A 20,659-nucleotide genomic window follows, 5' to 3' on the forward strand; every position below is an offset into this window, starting at 1 on the left:
TAAAGTAAAGAGTAAAAGTAAAGAGGCTGAATGGAGGAGGCTTGTTCTTTATCCTCTCACTGCATATGGTCAAGTGAAGCATTTAGCTTTTCCACTTACAAAGTCTGCAGTGTAAATAGCAAATACGCCATGACGCAACACAGCTGACTGGGAATGTGAGATGAGACTCTGATTGGTTTAATGCACGTTATTCTCAAAACACAACCATAACTAGGGCCAGACAGAATCTGCGGACATTTTTTGTTATTTCTGCGCAGAATTTTGTTAAAAATCTGTAGATTTATGCGAAATGATTTTGGCAATATCATAACTAAAACCTTTATATATTAAATAAAGAGTAATACCTTTTAAACTTTTATTTAATGTTTACAATGCAAATCCAATTAATCCAATTAAAAGATAAGTCTCTAATATAATATTTCTACTAAAAGACAACAGAAACAGATAATATGACTTTACAAGCTGTATTGTAAATAAATCATATGAACATTTTAATATTTGTCAATAATATTTCTGAAATGAATAAAAAAAACAGAATAAATATAAGTTTATACACATTTACAAAAGTCAATAAGCAGAAAAAATTATGGGCTAAAAATCTGTGGAATTCTGCACGCGCAGATTCTGTGTGCGCCTACCCATAACTCAATTAGAGAATAAGCACAACCCTGTTAGACCATGCGTCATGGCGCAAACCGTATTTTTCCGTCCTTAAAATAGCAAAAGTGGATTTAAACACACCCTAAATGCATTTGCACCATGCACTTTAGACTTTGTGCTTAGATCATTAAAATAGAACCCATAATGTTTTTTTCATGAAAGCATCCATTTTGTTGATATGCTGATATTGTACAGTAGACTTGCCTGAAATAAACCCTGCTTCTTTTGTCTGTTTTTTTTATAGTGGAAAAATGCATGAGTTCCATGCAGACGGGCACTCAGATGGTGAAACTGCGTGGAGGATCCAAAGGCCTGGTGCGCTTTTTCTACTTGGATGAACACAAGTCCTGTATCCGCTGGCGACCGTCTAGGAAGAACGAGAAAGCCAAAAGTAAGTCTAATTCGTATTGCTAAGGTTAAGCCTCAATCCCTCTGTGTGCTGTTTTATTTCTGTCACTGACCACAATGAAAGTGTCAAATCTCAGAAGCTACTACTCGTAGATAAAGAGACTTTGTTGTCCTTTATGTTGCAAGTGTCAACCTTGTCTGGCGTGTTGTCAAATCTCATTAAAGGGATCCAAAACTAAACATTCCGTCATCATTTACTCACTCTTCACTTGTTCCAAATCTGTTTGAGTTACTTTTTTTCTGCTGGACAAAAGAAGATACTTTGAAGAAAGCTATTGACTTTCATAGCATTTGTTTTTTCGAATAGGGAAGTCAATGTTTTCAGCTTTCTGCTAAATATCTTCTTCTGTGTTTAATATAAAAAGTTTTGAAACTACTTTAGGGTGAGTAAATAGTGAGTATTTTTTTATTAATCGATTAACTATTCCACCTAGAATCAGCTCTGAGAAATCTAAATGTTGATTGCAGAAATAAATCTGAGCAAAGTTTAAGAGAGTTTTTAAGGGGTTGTGATTTATTTATTGTTTCGTTATGTTCCTTGGTTTTCATTTATACTGTTAATGACATTTGTGTCTGAGCAATCATAACAAAACACCAAACAGTTTGATTGCCTGTAAGCAGTGTTGGGCAGCTATGTGAGGTCAGCTATGTTGGGCATGCTATGGAGCTATGAGGTCGGTGTCTAGCCGATAAAGCTAAATCCATATGATGGTCTTCCTGTTTTACGATGGTTGACAACAAACTTTTTGGCGCGTTACTGCCACCTCTTGCTATGGTCGGTGACGTCAAAATAGTTTAAATATCTTTAGCATAGGATTACTATGAAAATCTCCTGCGGTGTACTGACAAATGATTTTAAGCTTATTTGTAAACAACATCAACACATTAAGACTCTCCTCCTTAAATTGATTTCCACACTTTTTTCTACTTAAACCTTAAATCTAAAATATAGAACACATTCATTAATTTACACAGTAAATACAACTGCTTATATATTGTTATGAGATTAATGTTTTACATATAGGCTACATTTTAATACTGAAATATGAAATGATAGGGAAAAATATGAAATCTTCTTTTTCAGTTTGAAAATAGACCAAATGTGGTGGTTTTAATGAACTATTCACAAAAGTGTATGTTCAATTGATTCATTCAAAACAGCCGATTCATTCAGAGAGGAAGAAAGTGACTCAATTATTGAATCATTGAAACAATTCATTCAAAACCCGGAGTACATTTAGTCACAAAAGACCACTGTGTTGGTTGGAGACAAATTAGCTTGGCTGATCTATAAACCACTTTGGAATCATTACCAAATATTTGTTTCTGTCATTGCGAAAAGCAACATATATGGCATTAGCACACTATAAACATCTTTACACAGCAAAGGCGGCACAGAAACCAAATCTAAAGAGGCATCAAAATGCAAAAATGTGTATTTACGCTGACGATATAATGTGATATAGCGTCCTGGATGCTTTATTGCCACCTTAATTTGGCTGTGTAAAGAATCTTTATCATAAAAGAAAAGGGGTAAACATTAGAAAATGTAGAACTTGACATATTATTAAAATGGGGTGTCATGGTGGCTAAGAGGTTAGGACTGTCGTGTCACAGCAAGAAGAGTTTAAAATGAAAAACTGAAATGCTGATGCTTCAAATTCATTTTTCTTTCTAACAAGGAGCATTACAAAAAATAGGACTTCCTCTTACAAATGTGTTTCGATTTCTCTGTCTGCAATATGAATGTAATGAATGATACTCTGTATTTTGACCTGCCTCTTTTGCCTTTATAATTTCCTGAGGGTGTCTTGAGTTATTGGCATTATGCCTCACAGGGAAACGTTACTTCAGTAGCACCGCTTATGATTCATGTTTAAATGACAGCGCTCATTGTGTCTCGCGAGGGGTAGGGGGGATAAAGTTTAGAGTCCCGACATTCCACCGCAGGCTGGGGAATTAATCAGCTTCTTAAGTTGACTCAATTATTCATCAGACTTAACCGGAAAGATTTTGGTTGCCTCATTGAGCACACACATCCGCCAGTTGATTTGTTTAAAAAAATAAATAAAAAAACAGTTGAGGCCAGAAAGACTCCAAATGGCATTAAATATGCTGATAGCATACAAAAATTAGACTGTATTTGGTTCGCTACCACTTCAATCTGCATAAAGTAGCGGAGATCTCCTACTTGAAAACACACGCAGATGCATTTTTATGCCTTTTATGCAGTTGTATCAGCCTGATCTCACAAGAAAATGTATGTATTTTACGTTTTGTCAGTTTAGTGGCTAATTCGTACGAATTCGTACGAGTTCAGTCGTACGAAATTGTACGATTTTAAAAAGGGTGCATGGCACCTAACCCCACCCCTAAACCCAACCGTCATTGGAGGATGAGCAAATTGTACTAAATCATACGAATTAGATCGTACGAATTCATACGAAATAGCCACTAAATCAAAAAGTTACGAATTGCCGTGAGATTGTGTTGGTTGTATCTATGTACTATTATAAATGTACGCTCTAAAAATATGTTTAATAAGTGTTTTCTGTTTATTTATGGTTGTGAGATTGCATTATGGGATGTTGATCTCTGCTCTGTCGACTTTTGATGTTCAAATTCAGCTCTACAGTTGAACAAAGGGACTTATATTAACATTTTATTATTTTGAATGAGAAACAAACAGAGAGAAATAAGGCTGTAGTTTTTTTTTATGCTCTTAAGGCCCAAGGTGTTTTTTTTTACATGCATTTCTTATTTCTCTTTGCTATTTGGGCTTATTGGAACCTAATTAGAATAAAAATCTAAGTATCATTTTTTGATATGATGTACTTTTAGTGAAAAATGATGCCCATAAATGTGGATTTGAGGTCCTAATTTACATAAAAAAAAATTTCCTGATTTTTTTTCAGTGCATATATACAGTATGTAGACATTTTTTTGTTTTTAACTTGCTTTGACTATCAGAGTGTAAAACAATTTTTTTCCCCGTTTTGGGCAGTTAAAAAGATACTTTAGAAGGGAATTTGATCCCACACAGTATATTCAGCTTAAAGTGCTACTTAAAGTCTTAAGTACATTAATTAGGTTAATTAGGCAAGTTATTGTATAACAGTGGTTTGTTCTGTAGACAATCAAAAAAAATGTTGCATCAGGGGGCTAATAATTCTGACCTGAAAATGGTTAAAACTGCTTTTATTCTAGCTGAAATAAAACAGAAAAGACTTTCTCCAGAAGAAAAAATATCATGGGAAATTCCTTGCTCTGTTAAACATCATTTGTGAAATATCTGAAAAAGAAAATAAAAAAATCACAGCAGAGCTAATCATTTTGACTTCAACTGTATATAGTGTTAATTTCTCTAAAACCACAACATCCTCATATGGTGTTAGATTTGTAACACAGCGTTAAACAACAGGCATATGTTGAATCAGATGTCACTCCAGTAGTGGTCGGATTGCTTTGTTTTGGGTGATGGAATGTGCTAGAACAGCCTGCTGTTGAGATGTGGCTACTCTTGGCAGACAGGATCCGCTTTAAATGAACACAAATTGATAAATTAAGTGTTTCTAGACTATCTACATTGGCGCCGGAGAGTGTTTAATTTGAGGTAGCCATCTGCTCTTCTGATTTGCATAATCTGATCTTAAGAGACTTCATTACACACATTCGTAGCATTAGGATGATCTTTTCGTTGAGAATTTTGCAGCTTGAAGGAAAGGAGAATGCTAATGAGCACCTCAGGATTACAGCTCAAATGCCATCCCTTTCTTAAACTTCGCAGGCCATAATGTTTGTTTCGGTTTTTTCAGTTCAGTCAAAGCAGGGTGAATCTGTCTTCAGCTACTTCTGGAATCAGCTTCCAGAAATGATCAGATGTGCTCCAACATTAGGCAAATTCAAATCAAGACTTAAAAAACATCTGGGGTGCGTTTCCCAAAACAACAACAACAAGAACTACCATAGTACTATGCATTGTTTAGGAAAAGAACGACAAATGACTAGTGTTGCAACTGTTGCTCTGACGCAGATCCATCACTTGAACCATGTTCGTTATGACGTAAAAAGGGGTGTAACAACTTTTTTGGAGAAAAAAAAACATGTTTTATTAGCAAAAATATATTGTTTTACATGCACACATATATATATATAAAATAATAGTATTACTTTTGGTAAAAACATGCAATCGTTTTCGATATTCATTGAAATAAATGTAAACGGCACATATGGCCTATGTTTCCTTTACAAATATTATTCAAAATGTTCCATATTCTATTCTGAAACATAAAACCACACACAAATTGGTAACACATATTATAAACTAATATATACAGTTGAAGTCAGAATTATTAGCCTCCCTTTGATTTTTATTTCTTCTTTTTAAAATATTTCCCAAATGATGTTCAACAGAGCAAGGAAATTTTTACAGTATGTCTGATAATATTTTTTCTTCTGGAGAAAGTCTTATTTGTTTTATTTTGGCTAGAATAAAAGCAGTTTTTAATTTGTTAAAAAACATTTTAAGGTCAATATTATTAGCCCCTTTTAGCTATATTTTTTTCGATAGTCTACAGAACAAACCATCGTTATACAATAACTTGCCTAATTACCCTAACCTGCCTAGTTAACCTAATTAACCTAGTTAAGCCTTTAAATGTCTCTTTAAGCTGTATAGAAGTGTCTTGAAAAACATCTAGTAAAATACTATGTACTGTCATCATGATAAAGATAAAATAAATCAGTTATTAGGAATGAGTTATTAAAACTATTATGTTTAGAAATGTTTTGAAAAAATCTTCTCTCCATTAAACAGAAAAAGGGGAAAAAATTAACAGGGGGTCTAATAATTCAGGGGAGATAATAATTCTGACTGTAAATCATGTAAATCGTTAATGGTTGTAATTTACAATAGGCCATTTATGAAGAAATGAAAAAATCCTACTTCATAATAATAATAATAATTATTACTATTATTATTTTATTTTATTATTATTTTACGTAGGATATTATTCATTGATTTATTTATTTTGTAGCGTCTTTTACAACTTTGAGACATTTAAACCATTGCAGAAATGTTCTAATCAACAGACCCATGTCATATACAATACAGATACATTCATAGTAGTCTACTATAAATTAAAAGCATTAACGAATGCTATATATTTAGTATTACAAGCTTTGACGATGTAACGCAGATTCCCCTTTTAAGTAATAGGTCACATTTAGCTTTCGTCATGAGCCATTGCTGCGTTCAAAAGGGCATAAGTGTTTTCAAAGTGCACTGCGAAGGGAACGCTATTGTCAATATGAAGATCGCTAAACTGAACTATAAAAATACGTTGAAAGCAAATTACACGTTAGAGAGATGACTTTAATGTTTATTTTTTAAATCATTCTGAGTTTAAATGCTGGAACGTGAATAGGCATAGCCCCCCTAAGTTGAAATAGAACACAGCTGGGAACTGTGTTTCTAGCTACAGATCTAGTGGTGTACTTGCAAGCATTAGCAACGCAGTTTACGAATGGTTTTCAGAAACATATTTTTGTTTATTATAAATTAAAAAACCATATACATATGTTATAATATATTTATATTATATGTTATGTTGTCATAAACTTTGAAGATGTAACGTAGATTACGCTTTTAAATAATAGGTCACCTATATCTTTCGTCATGAGCCACGGCTGTGTTCAAAATTGCATAAGTGTTTTCAAAGTGCGCTATGAAGGGAACGCAATTGTCAATATGAAGGTCGCTAAAACTGAACTGTAAAAAATACTTTAAAAGAAAATTACACGTAAGAGAGATGACTTCAGAGCGACGCAGTGGCGAAGTAGGTAGTGCTGTCGCCTCACAGCAAGAAGGTCACTGGTTTGAGCCTTGGCTGTTGCTTGGCAGTTTCTGTGTGGAGTTTGCATGTTCTCCCAGTGTTCGCATGGGTTTCCTCCGAGTGCTTCGGTCTCCCCCACAAGTCCCAAGACGTGATATAGGTGAATTGGGTAAGTTAAATTGTCAGTAGTGTACGTGTATATGAGTGTGTGTGGATGTTTCCCAGTGATGGGTTGCAGCTGGAAGGGCATCTGCTGCATAAAAAACATATGTTGGATAAGTTGGCGGTTCATTCCGCTGTGGCTACCCCAGATTTATAAAGGGACTGAACCAAAAAGAAAATGAAAGAATGAATGAGATGACTTCAATGTTTTTTTTTTAATCATTCCAAGTTTAAATGTTGGAACGTTCTAAATGAATGGGGCACAGGGGGGATAAGTTGAAATAGTACACAGCTTGGAACTATGTTTCTGACTACAGCTCTGGAGGTGTAGATTCGAGCGAACTAGTTTGCGATGCAGTTAGCGAATGAATGTTTGTTGGAACGATGGATTTGTGAAACACCAAATCAATGAACCATGTTTGTAACGATGAAATTTGCGACCTTAGTTGGCTAACCATGGTTTTCGGAACTGCACCCCTGTTTAGCTGTGTCTTTACTGAATGATAACTGTACTACATCTGACAGATTGCACTGTTATGTCTCTCTTTTCCTTTTCATTCCTTTAAAACCTCTTTTAACACATTTTAAGCTGTTTTTAATCATTTTTTATACTTATTTCTTTTATTCCTGTTTATGTAAAGCACTCTGAATTACCATTGTGTATGAAAAGTGCTCTATAAATAAACTTGCCTTGCTTTTTCTCTCTCTCTTTTTCTTCCAGTCTCGATCGACTCCATTCGGGAGGTTTGTGAGGGGAAGCAGTCCGAGATCTTCCAGCGGTATTCGGACGGTAGTTTTGATCCCAACTGCTGCTTCAGCATCTACTATGGCGAGCACATGGAGTCGCTTGACCTGGTGTCTGGCACAGGAGAAGAGGCTCGCACCTGGATTACTGGCCTTAAGTACCTTATGGCCGGCATCAGCGATGAAGACAGTCTGGCTAAACGACAACGCACTCGTGACCAATATCCTTCCTAATGGAGCTCCTATTTTAAAAATAAAAATGTGTTATCCACCATACTAAAGATCAGTATTTATGAGAAAGAGGCATCTTTAAGGGTACCTATTATGCATAATTCACTTTTATAAGGGGTTTAAACACATTTGCGTGGGAGCAGTCTGTGAATATATCCAGCCTTTAATGGTAAAAATATATAAATTTTATTTTTTATAATAACACTTGATAAAAACAATCTGCAGAAACACTCGGATTGACATTCTCCCGTTGTACGTGTCATCAGTGGGAGAAAACCCCGGTCATTAGTGACAATCTCTCCCTCATTACCATAGGATGATGTTAGTCTTGTTTTTAAATCTGCCACTATGCTGACACACAAGCATCTGTAGCTCCGCCCTTTTTTGAAAAGTGCACAATCTCATTTGAATTTAAAGCAACAGTCATCAAAATGCTTAAAATAGGCAGTTTTAAAGAGTTATAAAACCACTTTGTTATTCTGTGTTATTCTCCAAACCTTAACTCTTGTCATCACGTGGCTGAAGCAGACGTTTGCAGAGGCTGATAAGAATGGAGATGGCTGCCTCAGCATCAGCGAAGTCCTGCAGCTCCTGCACAAGCTCAACGTCAACCTGCCCAGGCAGAAGGTCAAGCAGATGTTTAAGGTAAGCTGACCACCAAGCCACAGTTTTATGATCAGCTAATACAGTTGAGGTCACAATTATAGCCCTCCTGTGATTTTTTTTTCTTTCTTTTTCAAATATTTCCCACATGATGTTTGACAGAGCAAGGAATTTTTCACAATATTTCCTATAATATTTTTTCTTCTGGAGAAAGTCTTATTTGTTTTATTTCAACTAGAATAAAAGCAGTTGTTAATTTTTTAAAACATATTTAAGGTCAATATTATTAGCCCCCTTAAGCAATATTTTTTAGCTTGTCTACAGAACAGACCATCGTTGCCTAATTACCATTACTTGCCTTATTAACCTAGTTAAGTCTGTAAATGTCACTTTTAGTTGAAGACCTGTATCTTGCATTTTTGCTAAATATTATTTACTGTCATCATGGCAAAGATAAAATAAATCAGTTATTAGAAATGAGTTATTAAAACTATTATGTTAAGAAATGTGTTGAAAATAAATCGTCTTTCCATTAAACAGAAATTGGGGAAAAAATATACAGGGGGGGGCTAATAATTCAGAAGGGCTAGGTGAGAGTACACGCATTATGCCTCAAAACACTGATTTCGTAAATACGTTTGATTAATAAATCAGATGCAGTTGAATTAAATCTATGATTTTGGTTTACTGAAACATGCATATGTAGTACAGAGACTAATATTACCAAAAAAAGTAAACCACACTGTAAAAACTGCAATGTTCCACGCAATTCATACATGTTCTGCCTACAGAAATCAACTTAACAGGTTGAGTTAAGACATTGAGTGGACTGAACTTAAAAAATAAAGTTGTCCTACCAAACAAAACTCAAGAATTAATGAGTACATTGTAAAAATGCTTTCATGTTGTCCCAACACAAATTCATTAAGTTAATATAACTAGTTTAAGTAAGTTTAACATAAAAGTTTCCAGAAAAAAGTTCATTTCAGCTCATTTTAAATAATTGCACTGTGAAAAAAAATGTGTTCATGTTGTCCTAACACAAATCCATTATGTTAAACTTTACAAATTTAAGTGGACTGATCATAAAAAATTAAGTTGTCCCAAAATAATCTCAAGAATTGTGTTGTTTCAGCTCATTTTAAATATGTACACTGTAAAAGATGCATTCATGTTGTCCCAACACAAATCGATTAAGTTAATCTTACAAATTTAAGTGGACTGAACATGAAAAATTAAGTTGTCTCAAAAGAATCTAAAGAATTGTGTTGTTTCATCTTATTTGAAATAAGTACACTGTATAAAAATGCTTCCATTTTTTCCCAAAACAAACCGATTGTTAACTTAACACAATTAAGTGGAATGAACATTAAAAAATTAAGTTATCCCAAAATAAGTTTTAAGAATTGTGTTGTTTCAGCTCATTTTTAATAAGTACAATATAAAAATGCTTTCATGTTGTCCAACACAAATCGATTAAGTTAACCTTACAAATTTAAGTCGACTGAACATAAAAAATTAAGTTGTCCCAAAAAAGTCTTAAGAATTGTGTTGTTTCAGCTTGTTTTAAATAAGTACACTGTAGAAAAAATCATGCATGTTGTCCCAACACAAATCAATTAAGTTATCCTTAAAAATTTAAGTGGATTGAACATAAAAATTAAGTTATCCCAAAAATTACTCAGGAATTGTGTTGTTTCAGTTCATTTTAAATATGTACACTGTAAAAGTTGTCCCAACACAAATCGATTAAGTTAACCGTACAAATTTAAGTGGACTGAACATGAAAAAATAAGTTGGCCCAAAAGAATCTAAAGAATTGTGTTGTTTTATCTTATTTGAAATAAGTACAGTGTATAAAAATGCTTCCATGTTTTCCCAACACAAACCGATTAAGTTAACTTACATTTAAGTGGAATGAACATTAAAAAATAAGTTGTACCAAATAGTCTCAAGAATTGAGTTGTTTCAGCTCATTTTAAATAAGTATTCTGTAAAAAATGCCTAAATGTTGTCCCGACACAAATGAATCAAGTTAACATAACTAATTCAAGTGAATTGAACATGAAACAGTTAAGTTTCTTGAAAAAAATCTCCAGAATTGTGTTGTTTCAGCTCATTTACAATAAGTAGTTTGAACAAGCAACAAAAAAGTATTTTATTGAGTGCACTTAGATAGTCAATCTATAATTCGCACACTGTTCGCAGAGTGCTTAGTAAACAGTGTTAGATGTATCCACATTTATTGTCATTACCGTTTTTTTTTCTAAAACAGTCTTCAGTGTGTGTATACATGATGTGTGTGTGTGTCACTCTGTGCTCTGAAGCATTTTCCCGGCCGTCTGGATGACTGTGTGAGTATGTGCTTGAGACTTCACCTCAGCTGTTTGTAGGTCGCTAAGCTTCACACTTCATCAGCGTCCATCAGCCCATCTGCTGTAAATGGACACAGATGGCCTTTGGTGTAAGACACAGCGAACCACAGGGGGGCAATCTGGCCCTGCTATCCAACAGCAGAGCGGGATGCTTGTGTGCTTTTCACCTGAAGCCTTTGGCCCCGATTTCTCTGGCTTAAATTTATAAACTACCTGTGGGATTCCCGGGCATCACTGTGTGCTGGGATTTTTGGTTTGTTTAATAATTGAGCAATAAATAATAAATAAATGAATAATTAATTAAGCCTAAATTTTAATATAATTGAATGAATGATTACTTTATATACAGGAGTCAACATTTGAAGTGAATCAAAAATTATTTTTTAAAGTGACCTAAGACAAGAGAGGGTGCTGTTGATTAGTTTTAGTACAGTTTTTAAACATATTTTGAAATAATTTAAATGTTGACCATAATTTCAGAGAAGATTAAGAAACAAAAAGTCAAAGTCTTTGTTAAAATGAAACTGAGAACAATATTTATATTTTAATATTTTCGTTTTTTTTTTTTTTGTATTTTGTTTTAATACACTGATTTTTTTCAAATCATTTTATATGTCATTCATATATTAAAGTTTTTTTTAACAATAAAATTAGTCAGCACAGACAGATTCAATTCTTTTCTAGATTCAATTTGCTAGATTTAATTTAGTCACTGCACATCACACAAAAAGTGTATGTGACCAACAGAATGAATAATTTACCATTTTGGATGTTGTATTTATTTATTTATTTATTAATTAATTAATTTATTTATTTATTTACTATTTATTTATGTGTGACTTTATGTCATATAATTTCATATGGCTTGGGCATAAGCATCCAATAAAATGTGACACAAATTTTTTTTTTACTTTCAGATGTGACAATAATATTTTGTTATTTCAGCACTAAATTAATTCAATTAACAGCCAATAAATTAAAACTATTGTAATCACTTCTGAAAATTTTAATTTGCCATTAATGGAATAAATTACATTTTTGAATTAATGCCATTTAGTCAAATTAAAACAAATGACAGTCTTTCAAAAACATTTAAATTGATATTTTATTTATTCATTTATTTAGTTTTAGATATTTAATTTATTTAAGTTAAATTTAATTTAATGTCATGTGGCTGGGGCATAAGTATTTGAAAAAATATCACTGTTAATAATAATAATAATAACAACAACAACAACAACAACAATAATAATAATAATAATAATAATAATAATAATAATAATAATAATAATAATAATAATAATAATAATAATAATAATAATAATAATAACTTACAGGTATTGTTTTCAGCCGTGACAATAATATTTATTATTTCGGCACCAAATTAAATTAAATTAATTAATTAACACCAAATTATTTAAACTAGTGTAATCACTATTGAAATTTAAAAATTTGCCATTAATGAAATAAATTACATTTTTAAATTAATACCATTCATAAAATTATAACGATAATAATAAATAATAATAAATTACGTTTCTTTCAAAAACATTTAAAATATTTAATTAATTAATTAATTAATTTATTTATTTATTTATTTTATATTTATTTATGTGCAATTTAATGTAATGGCTGGGGCAAAAGCATCCGCAAAAATATCACACCTAAAATATTTAGAATTTAATTTAATTTAATTTAATTTAATTTAATTTAATTTAATTTAATTTAATTTAATTTAATTTAATTTAATTTAATTTAATTTAATTTAATTTAATTTAATTTATTGCATATGTTTTATAGAGTGGATGCTCTTCCAGCTGCAACCCATCACTGGAAAACACCCATACCCATTCACACACATACACTACGGACAATTTTAGCTCACCTAATTCACCTGTACCGCATGTCTTTGGACTTGTGGGGGAAACCGGAGCACCCGGAGGAAACCCACGTGAACACGTGGAGAACATGCAAACTCCACACAGAAATGCCAACTGACCCAGCCGAGGCTTGAACCAGCGACCTTCTTGCTGTGAGGCAACAGCACTACCTACTGCGCCACCGCCTTCGCATTTTATTTTATTTTATTTTATTTTATTTTATTCTAGAATCCGAGACATGGATAAGCTTTTCTGACCTTTACAATAACAGACTAATTATTTTTACAAATAATAATCGTATAGCTGTCAGTAAATTTATTATATAAACATTTTTATACATTCAATATTTAACATTCATTCATTCATTCAATTTCCTTTGGCCCTTTATTTATCCTGGCTCGCCACAGTGGAATGAACCACCAACTTGCCAAGCATATGTTTTATGCAGCAGTTGCCACTCTCGCATTCACACACATACACTACAGCCAATTTCATTCATTCATTCATTTTCTTTTCGGCTTAATCCCTTTATTAATCTGGGGTCGCCACAGCGGAATGAACCACCAACTTTTACAGCATGTGATTTACGCAGGATGCACCTAGAGGAACACCACACCAACATGGGGAGAATATCCACACAGAAATGCCAACTGACCAAATCGGGGCTTGAACCAGTGACCTTCTTGCTGTGAGGGGACAGTGCAAACCACTGAGCCACCGTGCCACCCTAACATTTAATATATATGTTTCCATTTTAATTTCTTATTATATTAGCTAAGATACTATTTCCAGCATACTCAAACTATGCTCTCCGTGGATGAAAGCGGCTCTCCGTCAGCATCTTCAGTGTTTGTGACCTGTTTTCACGCTTCTCTCCATAAAGCGGCGATTCTCCGGGCGCTCAGCTCAGGGTTTATTACATCCTCCACGCCTCGGCTCTCCTCAAGACTTTTATGTGTGCGTTTGACTCAGCAGCTCTATACGGATCAGCGCCGGCGTCTGAGCCTGGGATTCAATGAGCTGAGAAAACACTTATGAGCTGAGAGCGGCTGGAGATGTGGAGGCGCTGCTGTTTTTCGGTGGTTTTCTCAGCGTGGCAGGGGTTTAATTGTGGTGGTGGGGTTTTGCTGCTGGTGAATGAGCTGATTGAAGAGCTGCGGGTTGATCCTCCATCATGGCCAACCATCAGTCGGGCTTAAAGAAGCAAATCTAGCCATAATTGTGCTTATTTTTTTAGAGACAGAGAGAACATTGCTTAAACATACATTACAAATCGATTGTGTGGAACTTAAAATCTTACCGTGCAGATACAACTTCCACACAATTCCTTCATGTTGTCCCAAAACAAATTTCAAAAGTCAACTGAAGTAGATTGAACATAAAACAATTAAGTTGTTCCCACAAAACCTCAAGAATAGTGTTGATTAAAGCAAACCACTATCATATACTTTGGAAATGTATGTATATTTAAGAATATTGGACGGAAATGGCTCTTGAACATATATTTGAAATAGATATACCTCTAGAAAGTAAGTTGGCTGTGTGGATCCAGATACAGTAACGGCAGACAATAAATACCTTATGCGTGCTCTCATGGCTGCCAGTAAAAAAGCAATCACATGCAAATGGCTACAGTAAGAGCGGCCAACCCTAAGTAACTGGATAGATGCAACTATTGACATCTACACAATGTAAAAAATCACTTTTGTCGTCAACTTAAAGAAGGATATATTTCTGGGAAAGTGAAGGAAATTGAATATATTTTAGTTAGAAGACCTGACTTTGTTGCTATAAACGAATAGAAGATGTTGATCTGATAGATAAATATATGCTAATGTGTGTACATGTATATGGTTATACATATTCATATTGTATTGTGTGACATCCCCATGTGTATAATGAAGATGGTCAGTTGAGATTATTGTGGAAGGGATTATATTACGACATGCATTCTCACCCTGGATATAAATAGTGCTTTAATTTTTTTTTTTTATGCATTTATTTATTTATGTTTTTCTTTATGCTGTTTTTCATTTTATAATTTACAAAATTTGAGTACGACTGTGTGGTTAGTACACCTGACAATAATGTACGTAAATTGTATACCACTTAAGGTCACATATTGAGATTCAAATGTACCTTGAAATGCTGTATGATTGGACTCAATTGAGTGTTCACAATAAACATAAAATAAAATAATAATAATAATAATTAAAAAAAAAAGAATAGTGTTGATTCAACTACCATTACTTGCCTAAAATGTAGTGCAAGTAGAGTAAAAATATATGTTGTGAATATTACTCAAAGTATGAGTAAAAAGTAGACCTTTCAAAAATACTCGAGAGTAGTGAGTATTACGCTGTAAAAAGCTGATGCATTTACATGTAATTTGTGGATATGTGTAAACGTAACATTCTGTAGTGCATTTAGTTATCGCCCAGCAGGCATACAACGTCATAAGACGTTAATAATGGGTTAGATTTAGGTTGTGATGTCAGGTGACCAAAATTCAAGTAGCGAGCATTTAAGGACAATGTTATTTTGACGTCCAATAACGACGCCAAATGACATTAATATTTGGTTGATTTTAGGTCGTTTTAGAAAGTGATCAAAATCCAACGTTGAGCCAACATCTTAAACCAACGTCATAATGACGTCAAATACTGACATTTATTCGTCAGGTATGGCAACCAAAATCCAACGTCTGATAGACATCATAGTGGTAACGTTCACATAACGTCAAGCTGTAACATCACTAGTCGTTGATGGTTGATTTTAGGTAAGATGTTGGACATTGACGATGTATATTATTGACAAGCATATTTTTAAATCCAAAAAATATTATATTAAAAATTATGTTCATTATATTACTGATATATTGATTAATAATAAGGATATTTAAAAAACTGTTTGTTTTATCTGTGGTTCAAGCAACTTGAGTAAACAAAAAAAGAAAAGAGGACTTTATTTAACCCTATAGCCAGCACTCTGATGCTGCCGCACTGGGGCACTGTTTTTCCACATGTCAATATTTATGAATAGATTTCACCAAAATGAACACAAGTAATCTTGACAAACTGCACATCAGTTTAAAGCTACAACCCTCAAGCAGCCATTGCAGCTAGTTGTATTTGCTAAATGTGTGTAAGTTGTACAGAAAAAGCTTATTAGATATGGAGTACATATCATCATAATAACAACACACACACGCATTCATTGGTGTACATCATGGTTTATTTTGAAAGGTAAGAGTCCACAGCGTGAAAAACATCCCATTGAGCACATTTAGTCCACCGACACAATAGTGTTAAATTATGGATGGTTATTCATTTGTTTATGTAAATGTTTCTGCCGGAGACCTGTTTTACCATTGCTTTACCATGCTTTACCATGTTACTTACACATGAAAACAGCATCTTTGTAGTAAAAGGCAAGTCGATGTCATAGCTTACAGTGTTACGGATAAAATGAGACCACAAACTGAATAAAAAATCAAAGTTATAGTTACTAAAATATGAACAAAACTGAGTGTTTTGACCTTCTATGTGCTGTCATTGCTATCGCTCAGTCACAGTACTTCCTACTTAGCATGACTGTCAGAGAATTTAGCCAATGGCTGCATGATTCACTCGACATATGAACGTCTACTGTTCTACTACAAAGTTTTAAAAAAATTTGTCCTATAGGAAATTAAGATCAATATTATTAGCGCTCTCAAGCAGTATATTTTACGATTATCTATAGAACCAAACATCATTATACAATGATTTGCCTAATTACCATAACTTGCCTAATAGGGTATATGCTGAGCTAGTGTTGTTTCCATACTGATAAACTTCCGGTGACCTGTTATTGTGAGTTATTTTCCATTTTATACGGTTCCTTTTACAGCATCGATGTTGTAATGTAAAATAAATGCTCATATTATAAAAACGTGGCGGGGAAAATGTTATTTAATGCAGTGCTTCTTGTACAATCTGAGACCCACTTTATATCGGATATCACTCAGCCAGTGGAGATCGCTGATTTTTAAAGAAAACAGTCCTTAAATGCGCCAATTTTGCATTGGGGGGCATACAATTCACCGGAAACGATTAAACCAGGTTACTAGCAAATTAAAAGTCCAATTAGCATGCTTCGGCATATACCCCATTACCCCAAGTATCTTGAAAAATATATAGTCAAATATTATTTACTGTCATCATGGCAAAGATAAAATAAATCAGTTATTAGAAATGAGTTATTAAAACTAAAACAAAAATGTAGGCTGAAGCACATATTTCCGATCGCAGATCCTTTTAATTCAAACTTCTTCATCTGTTTTTTTAGGAAGCAGACACTGACGATAACCAGGGCACTTTGGGATTTGAGGAGTTCTGCTCTTTCTATAAGATGATGTCAACGCGGCGTGATCTGTACCTGCTGATGCTCACCTACAGCAACCATAAAGACCACCTGGATACTGATGACCTCAAACGCTTCCTCGAGACGGAACAAAAGGTGAGGTCAAATACACTAGTAAGATAAAAAAGACAGCAGGTACTGTGATGTAATAATTTGATAAACTTTTCCATGCCCTATGGAAAAAACAGCTTAAACCAGCCTAGGCTGGTTGGCTGGTTTTAGCTGGTCGACCAGCCTGGTTTTAGAGGGGTTTTGGCCATTTCCAGGCTGGTTTCCAGCCATTTCCAGCCTGGTCTTAGCTGGTCAGGCTGGAAAATGACCAGCCAAAACCAGCTATATCCAGCTTAAACCAGGCTGGTCAAGCTGGTTTTAGCTGGATTTAGCTGGTCATCATACACACTTATTTACACTCAAACACTACGACCAATTTTAGTTAATCCAATTCACCTATAACGCATATCTTTGGACTGTGAGGGAAACCAGAGCACACGGAGTAAAATTTGTAGACTCCACACAGAAATGTCAACTGGCCCAGCCGTGATTCAAACCAGCCACCTTCTTGCTGTGAGGTGACAGTGTTAACCACTGAGCCCTAAAGGCTGACTTGATGAGTTCATTCATTCATTTTCTTTTCGGCTTAGTTCCTTTATTAATCTGGAGTCGCCACAGCGGAATGAACCGCCAACTTATCCAGCATATGTTTTACGCAACGAATGCCCTTCCAGCTGCAACCCATCACTGGGAAAGACTAAGATAAGTTTAATTAGAATTTTCATTAGTGACCATGGTGCAGTGGTGCAGTAGGTAGTGGTGTCGCCTCACAGCAAGAAGGTCGCTGGTTCGAGCCTCACTGAGACAAGATTAAAAGGTTATTCAGACTGTGAAAAAAATGATTACACTTGCAGTGAATTTTTCTAAATTTCATAAATGAGTGACCTTGTTTATTCATAAATGTAAGCCTCGTTCTTTAATCTTTACCGACCTCTTTTTTGAATAAACAAGGGCATGCATGTTATCGAATAATGAATCAACTGATTATGAAAGTTGAACAAGTATTATGACTTACATTAAAGGAGCATTTTGAAACGTTGTAAAAGAGGTGATTATAATATGGAAATGTTATGCATGAACTAGCCTTTAATATTTTTCCATTGTATAAATTATTAATAGAAGCATTTTGGAGATGATTGTTAACGTTTATTTTACGCATATTATATTCACATATTTTTATTTTAGGATGTTTTAATATTGATATGCTGATAGTAAGAGTGTTTGGAACTGATTCATTCCAATCACATCTAGTGATAAAATTTTGTATCTTTTAAAGGAACAGCTCACCTAAAACTAATTAGTATTATAATATATTATAATAAACTATTATGTAATAATTTACTCACCCTGCACTTGTTCCAAACCTGTTTGACTTTCTTTCGTCTGCCAAACAGAAAAGAAGATATTTTGAAAAATGTTAGAAACCTGTAACCACTGACTTTCATAGCATTGATTTTTTCCTACTATGGAAGCCAATGTTTGTTTTTTTTGTTTTGTTTTTTTTACATTCTTCGAATCATCTTCTTTTCTGTTCAACAAAATAAAGAAACTCATAAAGGTTTGAAACCACTTGAGGGTACGTAAACGATCACAGAAAACAGTGTAAATGTCAATTTTTGCAACAAAAATTATATAACGTGCCTTTAAAATGTCATCAAAAGTTCAAAATCATTCATGTTTGCATTCTAAATTTACAGATTTTTTTTCAGCGTATATACAAAATTGTTCCATCATTGTATTTTGTTTTGCACCTAGCTAAGTGATACTGCTTTTGCTTCTGCATTAAACAGTGTTTTCATATTATGGTTTAGGTTATAAATATAATTCATTCTTGGATTATTGTAGATAATAAACACGAACAAAGAAAATCATGGATCTTACATGTTTTGTTAGATACACTCACCGGCCACTTTATTAGGTACACCTGTCCAACTGCTCTTTAACTCACATTTCTAACCAGCCAATTACATGGCATTAAGATGCATTTTGGGATGTAGACATGGTCAAGACGATCTACTGCATTTCAAACCGAGCATCAGAATGGGGAAGAAAGGTGATTTAAGTGGCTTTGAACGCGGCATGGTTGTTGGAGCCAGACAGGCTGGACTGAGTATTTCAGAAACTGCTGATCTACTGGGATTTTCATGTACAACCATCGATAGGGTTTACAGAGAATGATCCGAAAAAGAGGAAATATCCAGTGAGCGGCAATTCTGTGGGAGCAAATGCCTTGTTGATGCCAGGGGTCAGAGGAGAATGGCCAAACTGGTTCCAGCTGATAGAAAGGCAACAGTAACTCAAATAGCCACTCGTTACAACAGAGGTCTACAGAAGAGCATCTCTGAACACACAACACGTCCAACCTTGAGGCGGATGGGTTACAGCAGCTGAAAACCACACAGGGTGACACTCCTGTCTGCTAAGAACAGGAAACTGAGGCTACAATTCACACAGGCTCATCAAAACTGGACAATAGAAGATTGGAAAAACGTTGCCTGGTCTGATGAGTCTCGATTTCTGCTGCGACATTTGGATGATAGGGTCAGAATTTGCCATCAACAACATGAAAGCATGGATTCATCCTGCCTTGTATCAACAAGAAAAAATCTGCAGCAACTGCGTGATGCTATCATGTCAATATAGAGCAAAATCTCAGAGGAATATTTCCAGTAGCTTATTGAATCTATGCCACGAAGGATTAAGGCAGTTCTGAAAGCAAAATGGGGTCCAACCCGGTACTAGTAAGGTGTACCTAATAAAGTGTATAATCTGATTATTAAAGCGAAAAAGCTTCTCACCTCTGAGCTATAGTAATATACAGTAGTGTGCTACTTCCATCAAACACCATCGTTATTTTCCTAATGGACTGAGCAAAACTGAGAATAAAGCAGATCAATCTATTGAAGTCCCGCTAACAGCTAATCATCAACAAAGGTGCTTGGTTTACTGCGATGGGTTATCCACAGCTGGCAGTAAAGCGCCGTTCCTCTACTGCATTACCAGAGGAAAAATCTGACACTGATTGGCGTGGATGGGAATCTCATTGACTAATCAGTCCATTTAAACGCCAGCTGTCAGGCATCACAAACAGAGCGGAGATAGGCTTGCTTGTGTAAGGATGGCTCCCTATGGTCGTATTTATCACATATTTAGTATTCAGTATGAATAAAAATATGACTAGATGACTTTAAATGCATGTGTTTCTGATTGGTTGGTGTTTATTGAGTTATTAATCTTAACTGTATGTTTGTGTTTCAGATGACAAATGTGTCAAAGGAGCACTGTCTTGAAATAGTGGCCAAGTTTG

The 20,659-nt window shown here is 34.3% G+C and overlaps 1 protein-coding gene across 1 annotated transcript in view; it reads left to right on the plus strand.

The window, feature by feature from the left end:
• The window catches only part of plch2a (phospholipase C, eta 2a), a 305,581-nt gene that overhangs the window by 227,237 nt on the left and 57,685 nt on the right, over window positions 1–20,659 (plus strand). Inside the window, exons 2-6 of the mRNA XM_056463103.1 lie at window positions 905–1,051; window positions 7,786–8,029; window positions 8,555–8,684; window positions 17,227–17,397; window positions 20,611–20,659. The exon at window positions 20,611–20,659 is cut by the window's right edge and continues 45 nt beyond it. Of these exons, the coding sequence (XP_056319078.1) occupies window positions 905–1,051; window positions 7,786–8,029; window positions 8,555–8,684; window positions 17,227–17,397; window positions 20,611–20,659 (741 nt within the window). The remainder of the gene's footprint in view (window positions 1–904; window positions 1,052–7,785; window positions 8,030–8,554; window positions 8,685–17,226; window positions 17,398–20,610) is intronic.

Source organism: Danio aesculapii, chromosome 8 (assembly GCF_903798145.1).
Source record: "Danio aesculapii chromosome 8, fDanAes4.1, whole genome shotgun sequence".
Taxonomy (NCBI): domain Eukaryota; kingdom Metazoa; phylum Chordata; class Actinopteri; order Cypriniformes; family Danionidae; genus Danio; species Danio aesculapii.